The following is a 19,701-nucleotide window of genomic DNA, read 5'->3' as shown; positions in this document are numbered from 1 at the left end:
CTGTTGTAAGTGGCGCGTCTCAAGCCTGGTTCTGAGGTGGAGGAGGCCGTAGCACTCATGTCATTTTGTAGAGGGCTGGGGGTGAGTAGTCGGAGGGCGCTATGATGTCACACCTTGTATCCAGCGACCGTACTGAAGGGAGCGTATTGTATATAACGGAACAATACTCGGTCTGTGGTCAGCACGGAGGAATGTGTGATCTAGTTATTATAGACTCTGTGACCACCTCATATAGCGGGGAAAAACGGAAAAGAAATGTATAGAAGGCGGCACCAGGGCCCGGCATTAGTAAATCTGTAATACAGGGAGCGCAGGTCGGACGTCATCCTATATACGTATCTAACGCTCGTATCGGACATAGTTATTAGGGTTCATAGTCCCTCTGGTTTACGTATCCAGTTTGATTGTTTGACCCGATCACCACCGCTTCTGGACGGTGGAATCTGTTCGATTACTTATCTGCAGAGTGGGAATGTGCCGCTACTGGTAGTAGTAAATATTACCGTCTAATGCTAGACCTGAGCTGGAATGTGCCGTCCCGGATCTTCGCTGTTGTCTCTCTCACATGGACATTTGAGTAGATAGAAGGGTGAATCACATGTGAAGAAGTCACCAATTGGGAAGCTTTTACCTGATTGTGGGCGATATACGTGGGAACCTTTTTGGACTTTAGACCATTGGAAACAATGTACACATGGGAAGGTTTATCTGACACTTGGATATCCTCCCTCTAGAAAACGTCATCTCTAATAATGTACGCTGGCGCTGGGAACCTGTGCGTCGTATCCGTTCGGATTGGATTTTTTTGCATTTTGAGGATGGAAACTGGAGAAATGTAAGAGATTATTATGGTCAGTGGTCGGGGGACCGGTTCTTTATTTAGTGACTATGGTAGCAAGAAAAATAATTGAGGTGGAGCGATGGTGAATGGTAAACGGAAGCTCGGGAGAGACGGAGTTAAGGAATGTACTATTACCTGAGATGTAAGACGAGAATCAGCAGTTAGCCTAGGGAGGCGCTACATTGGACCCCATCGCGGGGACCATACCGAAGCCTACAGTGATGGGAAAGAAGGCGTTTACGGAAATGGGCCGAAACGTCACCTGATTTGTACAGCCGCCTTCCATCAGTCTTCGTACTACTTGGACAGCAATAAATTAGACCTGACTCTATAACTGAGCTGTAATACTGACGCACAGTGATTCCACGGCTAACAGAAGCGATTACCTCGGAATCTTGGCGCCCTGCACAGTGATGTATATGGCGATGAGTTACACCTGTAATACTGACCGCACAATACCTGCAGAACCGATAAACTGTGAAAGTGGGTGCACTGGAGCGTAATGTACATGCAATGCCGTCTCCCTACTCTCCCCCTGCTCTGTCCCTGCTCTCTTCATACTCTCTCCGTGCAGTCCCTCTGCTCTCTCGTATACACGAGTGTATTACTGTACTGCGGCGGCGGCACAAAGCTCACGGCGTGCGCTCCTGCACTAAGCAGGATGCCAGTCCGTTATCTCACAGACGTCTGCATGAGGCTTTACACTGAGACTGGGCCACCAAGTGGGAGGACTCTGATTAGGCGGAGCGGCCTGGGGAGGCCTGATTTATTGGGATTCATGATGAATTAACTCGGAACAGATCAAATGTCTTGACGAAGTTCAGCAGCGAATCATCCGAATTGAAATTTTCAAAACTTCGCTAATCTCTAGACTGGGGGAGAACTCTCGTCCCCCTATGGGGGTTCAGTCCTGATATTGGGGAGCTCTCGTCTCTCTATGGGGTTTGAGTCCTGATATTGGGGAGCTCTCGTCTCTCTATGGGGTTTCAGTCCTGATATTGGGGAGCTCTCGTCTCTCTATGGGGTTTGAGTCCTGATATTGGGGAACTCTCGTCCCTCTATGGGGTTCAGTCCTGATATTGGGGAGCTCTCGTCTCTCTATGGGGTTTGAGTCCTGATATTGTGGAGCTCTCATCTCTCTATGGGGTTTGAGTCCTGATATTGGGGAGCTCTCGTCTCTCTATGGGGTTTGAGTCCTGATATTGGGGAGCTCTCGTCTCTCTATGGGGTTTGAGTCCTGATATTGGGGAGCTCTCGTCTCTCTATGGGATTTCAGTCCTGATATTGGGGAGCTCTCGTCCCTCTATGGGGTTTGAGTCCTGATATTGGGGAGCTCTCGTCCCTCTATGGGGTTCAGTCCTGATATTGGGGAGCTCTCGTCTCTCTATGGGGTTTGAGTCCTGATATTGGGGAGCTCTCGTCTCTCTATGGGGTTTCAGTCCTGATATTGGGGAGCTCTCGTCCCTCTATGGGGTTTGAGTCCTGATATTGGGGAGCTCTCGTCTCTCTATGGGGTTTGAGTCCTGATATTGGGGAGCTCTCGTCCCTCTATGGGGTTTCAGTCCTGATATTGGGGAGCTCTCGTCTCTCTATGGGGTTTCAGTCCTGATTATCAGGGGGCGCTCTCGTCCCTCTATGGGGTTTCAGTCCTGATATTGGGGGGCTCTCGTCTCTCTATGGGGTTTGAGTCCTGATATTGGGGAGCTCTCGTCTCCTGATATTGGGGAGCTCTCGTCTCTCTATGGGGTTTGAGTCCTGATATTGGGGAACTCTCGTCTCTCTATGGGGTTTGAGTCCTGATATTGGGGAGCTCTCGTCCCTCTATGGGGTTTCAGTCCTAATATTGGGGGGCTCTCGTCTCTCTATGGGGTTTGAGTCCTGATATTGGGGAACTCTCGTCTCTCTATGGGGTTTCAGTCCTGATATTGGGGGGCTCTCGTCTCTCTATGGGGGTTCAGTCCTGATTATCAGGGGGCGCTCTCGTCCCTCTATGGGGTTTCAGTCCTGATATTGGGGAGCTCTCGTCCCTCTATGGGGTTTCAGTCCTGATATTGGGGAGCTCTCGTCTCTCTATGGGGTTTCAGTCCTGATATTGGGGAGCTCTCGTCTCTCTATGGGGTTTGAGTCCTGATATTGGGGAGCTCTCGTCTCTCTATGGGGTTTCAGTCCTGATTATCAGGGGGCGCTCTCGTCCCTCTATGGGGTTTCAGCCCTGATATTGGTGCGCTCTCGTCCCTCTATGGGGTTTCAGTCCTGATATTGGGGAGCTCTCGTCCCTCTATGGGGTTTCAGTCCTGATATTGGGGCGCTCTCGTCCCTCTATGGGGTTTCAGTCCTGATATTGGGGCGCTCTCGTCCCTCTATGGGGTTTCAGTCCTGATATTGGGGCGCTCTCGTCCCTCTATGGGGTTTCAGTCCTGATATTGGGGAGCTCTCGTCCCTCTATGGGGTTTGAGTCCTGATATTGGGGAGCTCTCGTCTCTCTATGGGGTTTCAGTCCTGATATTGGGGAGCTCTCGTCTCTCTATGGGGTTTGAGTCCTGATATTGGGGAGCTCTCGTCTCTCTATGGGGTTTGAGTCCTGATATTGGGGAGCTCTCGTCTCTCTATGGGGTTTGAGTCCTGATATTGGGGAGCTCTCGTCTCTCTATGGGGTTTCAGTCCTGATATTGGGGAGCTCTCGTCCCTCTATGGGGTTTGAGTCCTGATATTGGGGAGCTCTCGTCTCTCTATGGGGTTTGAGTCCTGATATTGGGGAGCTCTCGTCCCTCTATGGGGTTTCAGTCCTGATATTGGGGAGCTCTCGTCTCTCTATGGGGTTTCAGTCCTGATTATCAGGGGGCGCTCTCGTCCCTCTATGGGGTTTCAGTCCTGATATTGGGGGGCTCTCGTCTCTCTATGGGGTTTGAGTCCTGATATTGGGGAGCTCTCGTCTCTCTATGGGGTTTCAGTCCTGATATTGGGGAGCTCTCGTCTCTCTATGGGGTTTGAGTCCTGATATTGGGGAACTCTCGTCTCTCTATGGGGTTTGAGTCCTGATATTGGGGAGCTCTCGTCCCTCTATGGGGTTTCAGTCCTAATATTGGGGGGCTCTCGTCTCTCTATGGGGTTTGAGTCCTGATATTGGGGAACTCTCGTCTCTCTATGGGGTTTCAGTCCTGATATTGGGGGGCTCTCGTCTCTCTATGGGGGTTCAGTCCTGATTATCAGGGGGCGCTCTCGTCCCTCTATGGGGTTTCAGTCCTGATATTGGGGAGCTCTCGTCCCTCTATGGGGTTTCAGTCCTGATATTGGGGAGCTCTCGTCTCTCTATGGGGTTTCAGTCCTGATATTGGGGAGCTCTCGTCTCTCTATGGGGTTTGAGTCCTGATATTGGGGAGCTCTCGTCTCTCTATGGGGTTTCAGTCCTGATTATCAGGGGGCGCTCTCGTCCCTCTATGGGGTTTCAGCCCTGATATTGGTGCGCTCTCGTCCCTCTATGGGGTTTCAGTCCTGATATTGGGGAGCTCTCGTCCCTCTATGGGGTTTCAGTCCTGATATTGGGGCGCTCTCGTCCCTCTATGGGGTTTCAGTCCTGATATTGGGGCGCTCTCGTCCCTCTATGGGGTTTCAGTCCTGATATTGGGGCGCTCTCGTCCCTCTATGGGGTTTCAGTCCTGATATTGGGGAGCTCTCGTCCCTCTATGGGGTTTGAGTCCTGATATTGGGGAGCTCTCGTCTCTCTATGGGGTTTCAGTCCTGATATTGGGGAGCTCTCGTCTCTCTATGGGGTTTGAGTCCTGATATTGGGGAGCTCTCGTCTCTCTATGGGGTTTGAGTCCTGATATTGGGGAGCTCTCGTCTCTCTATGGGGTTTGAGTCCTGATATTGGGGAGCTCTCGTCTCTCTATGGGGTTTGAGTCCTGATATTGGGGAACTCTCGTCTCTCTATGGGGTTTCAGTCCTGATATTGGGGGGCTCTCGTCTCTCTATGGGGGTTCAGTCCTGATTATCAGGGGGCGCTCTCGTCCCTCTATGGGGGTTCAGTCCTGATATTGGGGAGCTCTCGTCCCTCTATGGGGTTTCAGTCCTGATATTGGGGCGCTCTCGTCCCTCTATGGGGTTTCAGTCCTGATATTGGGGAGCTCTCGTCCCTCTATGGGGTTTCAGTCCTGATATTGGGGAGCTCTCGTCTCTCTATGGGGTTTCAGTCCTGATATTGGGGAGCTCTCGTCTCTCTATGGGGTTTGAGTCCTGATATTGGGGAGCTCTCGTCTCTCTATGGGGTTTCAGTCCTGATTATCAGGGGGCGCTCTCGTCCCTCTATGGGGTTTCAGCCCTGATATTGGTGCGCTCTCGTCCCTCTATGGGGTTTCAGTCCTGATATTGGGGAGCTCTCGTCCCTCTATGGGGTTTCAGTCCTGATATTGGGGCGCTCTCGTCCCTCTATGGGGTTTCAGTCCTGATATTGGGGCGCTCTCGTCCCTCTATGGGGTTTCAGTCCTGATATTGGGGAGCTCTCGTCCCTCTATGGGGTTTGAGTCCTGATATTGGGGAGCTCTCGTCTCTCTATGGGGTTTCAGTCCTGATATTGGGGAGCTCTCGTCTCTCTATGGGGTTTGAGTCCTGATATTGGGGAGCTCTCGTCTCTCTATGGGGTTTGAGTCCTGATATTGGGGAGCTCTCGTCTCTCTATGGGGTTTCAGTCCTGATTATCAGGGGGCGCTCTCGTCTCTCTATGGGGTTTGAGTCCTGATATTGGGGAGCTCTCGTCTCTCTATGGGGTTTCAGTCCTGATTATCAGGGGGCGCTCTCGTCTCTCTATGGGGTTTCAGTCCTGATATTGGGGAGCTCTCGTCTCTCTATGGGGTTTCAGTCCTGATATTGGGGAGCTCTCGTCTCTCTATGGGGTTTCAGTCCTGATATTGGGGGGCGCTCTCATCCCTCTATGGGGGTCACACTTTCAATCTCTTTTCCATTAGAAGCAGAAAACTGAAGGGTCAGAAATTCTCCTGGAAACTATAAAATGTCCGGTGAATCTGTGGCTCATAAACTGCTGCCGGCTGCCCATAGACTTCCAGGCTGCTGACTGCCAGACCCCAATCATCCGGACGCTCAGAGGGCAGCGGGGTGAACTCCACCCTAATCCACCCGCAGGTTCCTGCTCTCCTCTGCTGCTTTTCAGCGCTCAGTATTGTATTTAGTATGTGTGTTATCTCCTATAGGTTCTGACTCCAGGAGGAGAAGTCCCCCCGAGAGATGTCCCCGTCCTCTGTATTCCCAGGACTGTCCAGAGGAGAAGCTCCCAGAGAACCATCAGGTAGATGGAGCTGAAGTCTCCCCAGAATCTGACCAGAAAGGGATTGAACCAAAGACCATTTTACATTTCTCTTCTTCAGGATGAAAATCTGATGGATATTAAGATTGAGGTTAAAGATGAAGCAGAAGAGGAGACGGATTTATGGGGCGATCAGCAGGGTAAGGAGGGGGGACTGTCATGGGTCACCTGGATACTACTCCCATCATCTCATCATCACATGTAATAATCTCTCCTGTCCCTGTGTGTTTCCTACAGATGGACTCATAGAAGGAAATCCCCCCGAGAGATGTCCCCATCCTCTGTATTCCCAGGACTGTCCAGAGGAGAAGCTCCCAGAGAACCATCAGGTAGATGGAGCTGAGCCCTATACACATCTATATAGGGGGGTCCTGCAGTCATAGAGGGGTCATAGATGGTGGGGGTCTCTTATGTGGATCTGTTAGATTTCCCACCTGTCTGCTGTATTGTCCTGAATTGTTACAGATGACAAATCAGGGGGAAGATCTGACTGATATTAAAGTGGAGTATGAAGAAGAGCGGACGATGGGCGATCCCCCGTGTAAGAGTGAGGTGGAGGAGGACATTCCAGTCCATGTGACCACAGGTATGGAATAATGAATGGAGGAAGGGAGTTGGGAGGTTTCTTCAGGTGAGGCTCCACCTTAGAGCTGCAGTAAAGGAGCACTCCGGGCAGTGACCCCTGTGTTATGTGCAGGAGCGGAGGGAGATGTGACTGCACATAGACATCCTCTCCAGGATCTTCTCTCCATCCTCTTATGGTCCAGTGCACTCTTTGCCTTATGTATACACAGCTGGAGCAGGGGGTCCGGGGTGAATATTGCTGTGAGCATGATGTCAGCCTGGTGCCTTCTGGAAGTTCACATTAGAGGTCTGGAAGAGACAAATACTACATTATGGGCAACAGGCAGATAGTGGGGTAAGTATAGAGGTTAGGCGAAGGTAAGTAGCTGAGTTACTGTAGTCAGGGGGAGTAAGAGGGGGTTCCAGTAAATGAAGGCCACCTCCAGTTCTGTGCTCCCAAGAAAAATTGCCAAGTTGGGTGATGATGCAAGGATGTCAGTCTCAGAAATGAACGCCGTTGCCATCATATCCAGGTCATTGTAAATCTAAAAGTGAGTTCACATACATAATATAGAATACTCAAGTGCAATGAGCATGGAACTGTTATCAGGCTGGTACAGAGGGACAGAGGACCCTGCCCGCGAGGGCTTACAGTTTACAAGGGAGGCAGACAGTAGGTGAGGGAAGAAGCTGCTCACCTGGCTGTGTGCATGCTCATTGCAGGGGGTAGACCTTTCTGAAGAGGTGGTTTTCAGGTTTTGATGTTGGGGGAGAGTCTGATGTGTTGGGGCAGAGAGTTCCACAGTAGGTCGGATGCACATGAGAAATCTTGTAGTCGATGGTGTGAGGAACAGATGAGAGGAGAACAGAGGAGGAGGACCTGTGAGGATCGGAGAGTACATGGCGGGATGCATCGAAAAAGCAGGTCCGAGATGTAAGGAAGGGACAGGTTGTGGACGGCCTTATATGTAGTTGTAAGTTTTTTCAACTGAATTCACTGGGCAATGGGGAGACAGTGAAAGGATTGGCAAAGGTGAAACCAGGGGAGAGGTGGAGTAACCTGGCAGCAGAGGGGAGGATAGATTGGAGGGGTGTGAGAGAGCTGGGTGGGAGGCAGCAGAGGAGGATGTTGCAGTAGTCCAGGCGGGAGATTATGAGGGCATGTACAAACAATTTAGTTGACTCAGGGGTGAGGCAGGAGCAAGTACGAGGGATGTTCTTGTGGTGGAGATGGCAGGAGGTGGTAATGGTTTGGATGTGTGGCCTGAAGGACAGGGCCGAATCAAATGCTGTGGTGCTGTTTTCTTTAATGCACAGGTCAGTTAGGGGGGCTGAGTGACATGGAGTAAAGATGATGAATTCTGTTTTCTCCATGTTGATTTTAAGAAGCAGGAGAAGAATGAAGATATCGCTGACAGACACGCTAGGATTCTGGATAGATGGGAAGTGATATCTGGAGTAGAGAGGTAGATCTGCACAGAGGTGGGAACGGAAGCCATGGGACTGTATGAGGTGTCCCAGGATGAAGGTATAAATAAAGAAAAGTAGGAGACCCAGGACAGAGCCTTAAGGGGAACCGACAGAGAGGGGGCGTGACGAGGAGGTATTGTATGAACGGAGGACATTGAATGTATAGTTGGCGAGGTACGAAGAGATCCAGAAGAGGGCCAGGTCTCTGATGCCAAGGGATGAGGGGGTTTGCAGCAGGAGAAAGTGGTAGACTTGTGTCAGAGCCAGAGGACAGGTCAAAAAGGTTGGGAACAGAGTAATGTAGAAGACAGAATACAGGTCTAGAAGGAGGAGGACAGAATAATGTAGAAGGCAGAGGACAGGTCTAGAAGAAGGAGCACAGAGTAATGTTGAAGGCAGAGGACAGGTCTAGAAGGAGGAGCACAGAGTAATGTAGAAGGCAGAGGACAGGTCTAGAAGGAGGAGCACAGAGTAATGTAGAAGGCAGAGGACAGGTCTAGAAGGAGGAGGACAGAATAATGTAGAAGGCAGAGGACAGGTCTAGAAGGAGGAGCACAGAGTAATGTAGAAGGCAGAGGACAGGTCTAGAAGGAGGAGCACAGAGTAATGTAGAAGGCAGAGGACAGGTCTAGAAGGATAAGCACAGAGTAATGTAGAAGGCAGAGGACATGTCTAGAAGGAGGAGCACAGAGTAATGTAGAAAGCAGAGGACAGGTCTAGAAGGAGGAGCACAGAGTAATGTAGAAGGCAGAGGACAGGTCTAGAAGGAGGAGCACAGAGTAATATAGAAGGCAGAGGACAGGTCTAGAAGGAGGAGAACAGAGTAATGTAGAAGGAGGAGCACAGAGTAATATAGAAGGCAGAGGACAGGTCTAGAAGGAGGAACACAGAGTAATGTAGAAGGCAGAGGACAGGTCTAGAAGGAGGAGCACAGATTAATGTAGAAGGCAGAGGACAGGTCTAGAAGGAGGAGCACAGAGTAATGTAGAAGGCAGAGGACAGGTCTAGAAGGAGGAGCACAGAGTAATGTAGAAGGCAGAGGACAGGTCTAGAAGGAGGAGAACAGAGTAATGTAGAAGGCAGGGGACAGGTCTAGAAGGAGGAGCACAGAGTAATGTAGAAGGCAGAGGACAGGTCTAGAAGGAGGAGCACAGAGTAATATAGAAGGCAGAGGACAGGTCTAGAAGGAGGAGCACAGAGTAATATAGAAGGCAGAGGACAGGTCTAGAAGGAGGAGAACAGAGTAATGTAGAAGGCAGAGGACAGGTCTAGAAGGAGAAGCACAGAGTAATGTAGAAGGCAGAGGACAGGACTAGAAGGAGCAGCACAGAGTAATGTAGAAGGCAGAGGAGAGGTCTAGAAGGAGGAGCACAGAGTAATGTAGAAGGCAGAGGACGGGTCTAGAAGGAGGAGCACAGAGTACTGTAAAAGGCACAGGACAGGTCTAGAAGAAGGAGAACAGAGTAATGTAGAAGGCAGAGGACAGGTCTAGAAGGAGGAGCACAGAGTAATGTAGAAGGCAGAGGACAGGTCTAGAAGGAGGAGCACAGAGTAAGGTAGAAGGCAGAGGACAGGTCTAGAAGGAGGAGCACAGAGTAATGTAGAAGGCAGAGGACAGGTCTTGAAGGCGGAGCACAGAGTAATATAGAAGGCAGAGGACAGGTGTAGAAGGCGGAGGACAGAGTAATGTAGAAGGCAGAGGACAGGTCTAGAAGGAGGAGCACAGAGTAATGTAGAAGGCAGAGGACAGGTCTAGAAGGAGAAGCACAGAGTAATGTAGAAGGCAGAGGACAGGTCTAGAAGGAGGAGCACAGAGTAATGTAGAAGGCAGAGGGCAGGTCTAGAAGGAGGAGCACAGAGTAATGTAGAAGGCAGAGGACAGGTCTAGAAGGAGGAGCACAGAGTAATGTAGAAGGCAGAGGACAGGTCTAGAAGGAGGAGCACAGAGTAATGTAGAAGGCAGAGGACAGGTCTAGAAGGAGGAGCACAGAGTAATGTAGAAGGCAGAGGACAGGTCTAGAAGGAGGAGAACAGAGTAATGTAGAAGGCAGAGGACAGGTCTAGAAGGAGGAGCACAGAGTAAGGTAGAAGGCAGAGGACAGGTCTAGAATGAGGAGCACAGAGTAATATAGAAGGCAGAGGACAGGTGTAGAAGGAGAAGCACAGAGTAATGTAGAAGGCAGAGGACAGGACTAGAATTAGGAGCACAGAGTAATGTAGAAGGCAGAGGGCAGGTCTAGAAGGAGAAGCACAGAGTAATATAGAAGGCAGAGGACAGGTCTAGAAGGAGGAGGACAGAGTAATGTAGAAGGTAGAGGACAGGTCTAGAAGGAGGAGCACAGAGTAATGTAGAAGGCAGAGGACAGGTCTAGAAGGCGGAGCACAGAGTAATGTAGAAGGCAGAGGACAGGTGTAGAAGGCGGAGGACAGAGTAATGTAGAAGGCAGAGGACAGGTCTAGAAGGAGGAGCACAGAGTAATGTAGAAGGCAGAGGACAGGTCTAGAAGGAGGAGCACAGAATAATGTAGAAGGCAGAGGACAGGTCTAGAAGGAGGAGCACAGAGTAATGTAGAAGGCAGAGGACAGGTCTAGAAGGAGGAGAACAGGTCTAGAAGGAGGAGCACAGAGTAATGTAGAAGGCAGAGGACAGGTCTAGAAGGAGGAGCACAGAGTAATGTAGAAGGCAGAGGACAGGTCTAGAAGGAGGAGCACAGAGTAATGTAGAAGGCAGAGGACAGGTCTAGAAGGCGGAGCACAGAGTAATATAGAAGGCAGAGGACAGGTGTAGAAGGCGGAGGACAGAATAATGTAGAAGGCAGAGGACAGGTCTAGAAGGAGGAGCACAGAGTAATGTAGAAGGCAGAGGACAGGTCTAGAAGGAGGAGCACAGAGTAATGTAGAAGGCAGAGGGCAGGTCTAGAAGGCGGAGCACAGAGTAATATAGAAGGCAGAGGACAGGTGTAGAAGGCGGAGGACAGAGTAATGTAGAAGGCAGAGGACAGGTCTAGAAGGAGGAGCACAGAGTAATATAGAAGGCAGAGGACAGGTCTAGAAGGAGGAGCACAGAGTAATGTAGAAGGCAGAGGACAGGTCTAGAAGGAGAAGCACAGAGTAATGTAGAAGGCAGAGGACAGGTCTAGAAGGAGGAGCACAGAGTAATATAGAAGGCAGAGGACAGGTGTAGAAGGAGAAGCACAGAGTAATGTAGAAGGCAGAGGACAGGACTAGAAGGAGGAGCACAGAGTAATGTAGAAGGCAGAGGGCAGGTCTAGAAGGAGGAGCACAGAGTAATGTAGAAGGCAGAGGACAGGACTAGAAGGAGGAGCACAGAGTAATGTAGAAGGCAGAGGACAGGTCTAGAAGGCGGAGCACAGAGTAATGTAGAAGGCAGAGGGCAGGTCTAGAAGGAGGAGCACAGAGTAATGTAGAAGGCAGAGGACAGGTCTAGAAGGAGGAGCACAGAGTAATGTAGAAGGCAGAGGGCAGGTCTAGAAGGAGGAGCACAGAGTAATGTAGAAGGCAGAGGACAGGTCTAGAAGGCGGAGCACAGAGTAATGTAGAAGGCAGAGGACAGGTCTAGAAGGAGGAGCACAGAGTAATGTAGAAGGCAGAGGACATGTCTAGAAGGAGGAGCACAGAGTAATGTAGAAGGCAGAGGACAGGTCTAGAAGGAGGAGCACAGATTAATGTAGAAGGCAGAGGACAGGTCTAGAAGGAGGAGCACAGAGTAATGTAGAAGGCAGAGGACAGGTCTAGAAGGAGGAGCACAGAGTAATGTAGAAGGCAGAGGACAGGTCTAGAAGGAGGAGCACAGATTAATGTAGAAGGCAGAGGACAGGTCTAGAAGGAGGAGCACAGAGTAATGTAGAAGGCAGAGGAGAGGTCTAGAAGGAGGAGCACAGAGTAATGTAGAAGGCAGAGGACAGGTCTAGAAGGAGGAGCACAGATTAATGTAGAAGGCAGAGGACAGGTCTAGAAGGAGGAGAACAGAGTAATGTAGAAGGCAGAGGACAGGTCTATAAGGAGGAGCACAGATTAATGTAGAAGGCAGAGGACAGGTCTAGAAGGAGGAGCACAGAGTAATGTAGAAGGCAGAGGAGAGGTCTAGAAGGAGGAGCACAGAGTAATGTAGAAGGCAGAGGACAGGTCTAGAAGGAGGAGCACAGAGTAATGTAGAAGGCAGAGGGCAGGTCTAGAAGGAGGAGCACAGAGTAATGTAGAAGGCAGAGGACAGGTCTAGAAGGCGGAGCACAGAGTAATGTAGAAGGCAGAGGACAGGTCTAGAAGGAGGAGCACAGAGTAATGTAGAAGGCAGAGGACATGTCTAGAAGGAGGAGCACAGAGTAATGTAGAAGGCAGAGGACAGGTCTAGAAGGAGGAGCACAGATTAATGTAGAAGGCAGAGGACAGGTCTAGAAGGAGGAGCACAGAGTAATGTAGAAGGCAGAGGACAGGTCTAGAAGGAGGAGCACAGAGTAATGTAGAATGCAGAGGACAGGTCTAGAAGGAGGAGCACAGATTAATGTAGAAGGCAGAGGACAGGTCTAGAAGGAGGAGCACAGAGTAATGTAGAAAGCAGAGGAGATGTCTAGAAGGAGGAGCACAGAGTAATGTAGAAGGCAGAGGACAGGTCTAGAAGGAGGAGCACAGATTAATGTAGAAGGCAGAGGACAGGTCTAGAAGGAGGAGAACAGAGTAATGTAGAAGGCAGAGGACAGGTCTAGAAGGAGGAGCACAGATTAATGTAGAAGGCAGAGGACAGGTCTAGAAGGAGGAGCACAGAGTAATGTAGAAGGCAGAGGAGAGGTCTAGAAGGAGGAGCACAGAGTAATGTAGAAGGCAGAGGACATGTCTAGAAGGAGGAGCACAGAGTAATGTAGAAGGCAGAGGACAGGTCTAGAAGGAGGAGCACAGATTAATGTAGAAGGCAGAGGACAGGTCTAGAAGGAGGAGCACAGAGTAATGTAGAAGGCAGAGGAGAGGTCTAGAAGGAGGAGCACAGAGTAATGTAGAAGGCAGAGGACAGGTCTAGAAGGAGGCGCACAGATTAATGTAGAAGGCAGAGGACAGGTCTAGAAGGAGGAGAACAGAGTAATGTAGAAGGCAGAGGACAGGTCTAGAAGGAGGAGCACAGATTAATGTAGAAGGCAGAGGACAGGTCTAGAAGGAGGAGCACAGAGTAATGTAGAAGGCAGAGGACAGGTCTAGAAGGAGGAGAACAGAGTAATGTAGAAGGCAGAGGACAGGTCTAGAAGGAGGAGCACAGATTAATGTAGAAGGCAGAGGACAGGTCTAGAAGGAGGAGCACAGAGTAATGTAGAAGGCAGAGGACAGGTCTAGAAGGCGGAGCACAGAGTAATGTAGAAGGCAGAGGACAGGTCTAGAAGGAGGAGCACAGAGTAATGTAGAAGGCAGAGGACATGTCTAGAAGGAGGAGCACAGAGTAATGTAGAAGGCAGAGGACAGGTCTAGAAGGAGGAGCACAGATTAATGTAGAAGGCAGAGGACAGGTCTAGAAGGAGGAGCACAGAGTAATGTGGAAGGCAGAGGACAGGTCTAGAAGGAGGAGCACAGAGTAATGTAGAAGGCAGAGGACAGGTCTAGAAGGAGGAGCACAGATTAATGTAGAAGGCAGAGGACAGGTCTAGAAGGAGGAGCACAGAGTAATGTAGAAAGCAGAGGAGATGTCTAGAAGGAGGAGCACAGAGTAATGTAGAAGGCAGAGGACAGGTCTAGAAGGAGGAGCACAAATTAATGTAGAAGGCAGAGGACAGGTCTAGAAGGAGGAGAACAGAGTAATGTAGAAGGCAGAGGACAGGTCTAGAAGGAGGAGCACAGATTAATGTAGAAGGCAGAGGACAGGTCTAGAAGGAGGAGCACAGAGTAATGTAGAAGGCAGAGGAGAGGTCTAGAAGGAGGAGCACAGAGTAATGTAGAAGGCAGAGGACATGTCTAGAAGGAGGAGCACAGAGTAATGTAGAAGGCAGAGGACAGGTCTAGAAGGAGGAGCACAGATTAATGTAGAAGGCAGAGGACAGGTCTAGAAGGAGGAGCACAGAGTAATGTAGAAGGCAGAGGAGAGGTCTAGAAGGAGGAGCACAGAGTAATGTAGAAGGCAGAGGACAGGTCTAGAAGGAGGCGCACAGATTAATGTAGAAGGCAGAGGACAGGTCTAGAAGGAGGAGAACAGAGTAATGTAGAAGGCAGAGGACAGGTCTAGAAGGAGGAGCACAGATTAATGTAGAAGGCAGAGGACAGGTCTAGAAGGAGGAGCACAGAGTAATGTAGAAGGCAGAGGAGAGGTCTAGAAGGAGGAGCACAGAGTAATGTAGAAGGCAGAGGACAGGTCTAGAAGGAGAAGCACAGATTAATGTAGAAGGCAGAGGACAGGTCTAGAAGGAGGAGAACAGAGTAATGTAGAAGGCAGAGGACAGGTGTAGAAGGAGGAGCACAGATTAACGTAGAAGGCAGAGGACAGTAGATACAGCTGCAACCTGGAGTGGTTCCTGGCAACAGGTCGATGGGGCAGTCGTAGGTACAATGCTATTCCCAGAACTCTGCATAGCTGGCATAAGTGGTTGGCAGACCCTGGAAGCTGGGTGGAACCCCTGATCTCATGACAGGAAGCAGAGCAGTGAGGCATCGTAAATGACATTGTGGCCCCCAATGAAGAATCTCTCCATTGGTCCAGCTGACCGCAGGATCATAAAGGTGGAGCTGTGGTGCCACAGTGGACTCTGTCCTGTCCCTGTAACCTTGTATGTGCCTGATGGATGCGCTCCTTTTATTAGGTTAGTGTTTGTTGTATTAGATATAAGGCTTATTGAGAGTTTTTAGATCGCCCTCTTACCAAACATAAGGTAATCTGATGACCTCTGTAACCCTCTGGAAGTTCCTAGGTCTGAAATCGCAGCACATTTGCAGGGGGCCCAGTGTTTTGGCAATTATTCCCAGCACTCTTCTCTACTTGGGTAGCCGATAACACGGGGGAAGGGGGGTGGGGTCTGTATATCTTTGTGACTGGGGTGAAGTTGTTGGTTGTTGGGGCTTTTGAGAGCAAGCTGCGGTGCTCTGCCCTCTGGATTTACCAGCCATATTGGAACTTGGAATACCTTCGCACTTTGAGGAAGGGTCTCTCCTTAGACATCGTGGAGTCTTACAACTTGCTACTGTGTATTTGATATGTGTGAACTGTCCATCTTAGGGGAATAAGGCGCTTCACTAGGGCCAGCTCCTATTGGCCATGAGCCGCTTTTGTGACACATAGTAACCCAATGGCTGGAGTCTAATAGACTTAGGGGGACATTTACTATCTATTTACGCCTCTTTTGTGGTTTAAATAAGTCACAAATTTAGTCACATATCATTTGTGTTGTAAAATTTGTGACATTTCACCGCTCACACCACTTTTCCAAAAGTGGCGGGTGGGGAAGTGGACCGGCCACCAGGCTCGGCTTATTTATCATTTTCCACATCGGTTTTTGGTGTGGTAAATGGCTCAAATCTACTCCAGCAAGACGGCTCACATAGAGTTAAGTCTGCCACACAACCTGCCGGACGAAGCGCCACATGGGCACACTGGCATACTGAACCCTTTCCAAAAGAGACACCACCAAAGACTGCTCCAGGTGCACCCATTGGCTTACAATGGTTTTAATCCCTGATCCAGTTTGTTCAGTTTCTCTTTAATACAACCGGATCCGGACGAAACGGATGCATCCGGATTATTAAGTGAAACAGAAGCGCTTTATTCAGGTTTTGAGATCCTCTGGCGGAGAGTAGCGTTAGGTAATAGTCAGATTACCTTTTTTCTGCCCCATGCCGTAATCCATGCAGGATTAATTATCCATTGTTTTTAAAGGGAAAACCACCACGTAGATATTTCCACACGCGGTTCCTTTAACCATGTAGTGAGAAGAAAGTGTTATGCTTTGCACCATTGATTTGGGATAAACCCGCAGGCAGATCTACAGTATGCAAAGTGCAGAAACACTGTAAATACAAAGAAAAGGAAGGAGACGTTCCGGCTGAACTTCTGGCACGAAAACTTCAAATCTGCTGGCGTGTTCGTAGCTTATGGCTGGATTCATGATAGCATGTTATGGCGGTATTATCTGCATGTGTCCCTGTCTGACTGGATTTATGTGACAGGAAGTCCAAGCATCATAAATCCCTATGATGCTGTGAGTTTGGGTTTTTTAAACCTGAGGCCAGGACATTTGCACGTCTTAAGGATGGATAAAGAGTCCATAACACACTCATGTGAATCCGGCCTGATTGGAATGTTATCATTTTATCCACTTTGTTGTTTGAAGAACAAATCACAAAATTATTTTTTAATCCTAACAGAAAATCTCAGTAAGAAGCCTGAAGAAAACATCATGTTATCTCTGAATTATAAAGAAAATCAGGATATCATGCAGCGCTCTTCAGGAGAAAACCTCATTGTGTATCCATTGCTTCTCATTACACATCCATCATATAATCCCCCTAATCACAAGGAACCTTCTCCTGACCAATCGCAGCTTGTTATCACAAGTATTGGGCAGAAAAGGGGTAAAAGGTTTCAATGTGGGGAATGCGGAAAACAGTTCACATATTCGTCAGAACTTTCTGTACACAGAAGAATTCACACAGGAGAGAAGCCGTATTCATGTTCAGAATGTGGAAAACCTTTTTTAAATAAATCAAGTCTTGTTATACATCAGAGAATTCACACAGGAGAAAAACCTTATTCATGTTCAGAATGTGGGAAAGGTTTTATAAGTAAATCAAAACTTGTTTTACATGAGAGAATTCACACAGGGAAGAAGCCGTATTCATGTCTAGAATGTGGGAAATGCTTCATAAGTAAATCAAAACTTGTTATACATGAGAGAATTCACTCAGGAAAGAAACCTTTTTCATGTTCAGAATGTGGGAAATGCTTTACAGACAAATCAAGTTTCGCTATGCATGAAAGAATTCACACAGGAAAGAAGCCATATTCATGTTCAGAATGTGGAAAATGTTTTATAAATAAATCGGATCTTGTTAAACACGAGAGAATTCACACAGGAGAGAAGCCGTATTCATGTTCAGTATGTGGGAAATGTTTTACCCAGAATGCAACCCTTGTGAAACATAAAAGAATTCACACAGGGGAGAAGCCATTTTCATGTTCAAATTGTGGGAAAAGCTTTACAAATCAGTCAAATCTTGTTACACATGAGAGAAGTCACACAGGAGGGAGACCGTATTCATGTTCAGAATGTGGGAAATGTTTTTCCCAGAAATCAAATCTTCTTGCACATTGGAGAATTCACACAGGGGAGAAGCCGTATTCTTGTCTAGAATGTGGGAAATGTTTTGCAAAAAAATCTGATCTTGTTAGTCATGAGAAAAGTCATACTGGAGAGAAGCCATATTCATGTTCAGAATGTGGGAAATGTTTTACACGTAAGTTAAATCTTATAAAACATGAGAGAATTCACACAGGAGAGAAGCAGTATTCATGTTCAGAATGTGAGAAATGTTTTACCAAGAAATCAAATCTTGATCAGCATAAGAGAATTCACACAGGAGAGAAGCCGTATTCATGTTCAGAATGTGGAAAATGCTTTACACAGAAACCAAGCCTTAATCAACATCAGAAAATTCACACAGGAGAGAAGTCGTATTTATGTTCAGAATGTGGGAAATGTTTTAGAAACAAATCAAGTCTTGATCTGCATCGGAGAATTCACACAGGAGAGAAACCATTTTCATGTTCAGAATGTGGAAAATGCTTTACAGATAAATCACATCTTAATAGACATGAAAGAATTCACACAGGAGAGAAGCCGTATTCATGGTAAGAATGTTGGCAATATTTTACAAGTAAATTAGAGCTTGATCAACATAAGAGAATTCACATAAGAGAGAAACCTGTTTGATATTTTTACAAGGAAATTAAATTTTGAAAGTCAAAAGAGAATTGACACAGAGAATAAACCACAATCCTGTTAAGAATGTGGCAAATGTTTTAAGAGAAAAATAAGACTTTACTCATAACGGCCTTCTTTACTGTCAGAGCAGTGATGATGAATTGTCCTCATGAACCTCCTATCTTCTTACTGTATTCATACCTCCACCCACACTGCAGGAGACTTCAGAGGACATAGTGTAAGGGGAAGGACTCCCCATGAAGACTTTATCTAACATTTGGACATATTGATATTCGATCTTCATACAGTATATAAAGGTAAAAGTGATGGAATAGAAGAAAACAGCGATAATAAATTTGCAGTAATGGACTGAGCATGGCGGATTACTGATCAGCATCGTTACCCGGTAGCTCTGGGGTCCTGGTTTCAAATCTGACCAAGGACAACATCCGTATGGAGTTTGTATGTTCTTCATGTGGTTTCCTCTCACACTCCAGAACCATACTGAGAGGGTAAAGCAGGGATCAGCAACCTCCGGCACTCCAGGTGTTGTGAAACTACATCTCCCATCATGCACACTTGCTTGACTGTTCTCTAATCTCCCACAGAAGTGAAAGAAGCATGCTGGGAGTTGTAGTTTCACAACAGCTGGAGTGCCGGAGGTTGCTGATCCCTGGGGTAAAGAGTTTGGCTGCTTTTTATTTTCAGAAATGTGTTCAAAATGCAGTCACTTACTAATATCATGTCTTTAGAAGATGTGCTCTGCAGTCCTTATGACTATGCGGCTGCCACTTGTGTTCTCCAGCTGGCCTCACCGATTGTCCAGAACATGGTAATGGAGGGACATGTGCTCAGACCAGTCTATCAGTGGCCTCCAGTAAATCTCACTATATATGGGCTGGGAAACTGGTATGTGTACAGTCCCTGTGCTACAGATTGACAGGTCTGGCCACCGGACCCTCCATCAGTGGTCATGTTAGGACAGGAGAACCGCTCTATCGGGAAGTGTCAACTATAACCTCAGTCCTCGAAGTTCTTTTCAGACTCTAATAATGAGGATGCAACAACATTAGGCTATTATAAATAATATGATATGAATAAAACAAAATAAAAACACTAAATATGTCGATTTTCCAACCATGTACCCGAATAAGGGTTCATTCACACAAAATGCAGATCTGCAATAAATACGGGTGACGTCCATCTTTCATCCGTTTTTTGTTTTGCGCATCCATTGTAACAATGCCCGCTGTTGTCCACAAGATGGTGAAGGATAGGAAATGTTCTATCTTTTTTGCTGGACTGTGGAACGGACATAAGGATGCGGACAGCTGATTGTTGGGATCAGCGGCACATTTAAATGGGCAGGAAGAGTTGTTCCCGATAATGTGCCCGAAAATCAGGCAGCGTAAATCTACCTTTCAAGAATCCTTAAAGGGGTTGTCCAAGTTATATTTATTGATGACCTATCCTCAGAATAGCAGAAAGAAAAGAGGTTACAGCAACATCTCCAGTGTATCCTTTATTGAAGCCTTGAGTGCGTACAAAAAAAAAAAATACGACGTTTCGGCTACATAGTAGCCTTTATCAATATCAGATCGGCT

The 19,701-nt window shown here is 48.0% G+C and overlaps 1 protein-coding gene and 1 long non-coding RNA gene across 2 annotated transcripts; both read left to right on the top strand.

Annotated features, from left to right (window-relative positions):
• Nucleotides 1-5,676: 5,676 nt before the first annotated feature.
• LOC120982874 lies at nucleotides 5,677-6,434 on the top strand. Its single transcript, XR_005774973.1, has 3 exons — nucleotides 5,677-6,140; nucleotides 6,220-6,298; nucleotides 6,396-6,434. It is a non-coding gene; the product is annotated as an uncharacterized LOC120982874 (long non-coding RNA).
• A 259-nt stretch (nucleotides 6,435-6,693) lies between these two features.
• Nucleotides 6,694-19,258, top strand: LOC120982873 (gastrula zinc finger protein XlCGF26.1-like). The gene is made up of 2 exons (XM_040413047.1): nucleotides 6,694-6,744; nucleotides 16,542-19,258. The coding sequence occupies exon 2, from the start codon at nucleotides 16,574-16,576 to the stop codon at nucleotides 18,026-18,028; it is 1,455 nt and encodes a 484-aa protein (XP_040268981.1). The 5' UTR covers nucleotides 6,694-6,744; nucleotides 16,542-16,573; the 3' UTR covers nucleotides 18,029-19,258.
• The last annotated feature ends 443 nt before the right edge of the window (nucleotides 19,259-19,701 follow it).

This window comes from Bufo bufo (assembly GCF_905171765.1).
Source record: "Bufo bufo chromosome 4 unlocalized genomic scaffold, aBufBuf1.1 SUPER_4_unloc_7, whole genome shotgun sequence".
In the NCBI taxonomy this organism is placed as follows: Eukaryota; Metazoa; Chordata; class Amphibia; order Anura; family Bufonidae; genus Bufo; species Bufo bufo.
The sequence above is the reverse complement of the archived record's forward strand: the minus strand, read 5'-3'. Positions and strand labels throughout refer to the sequence as shown.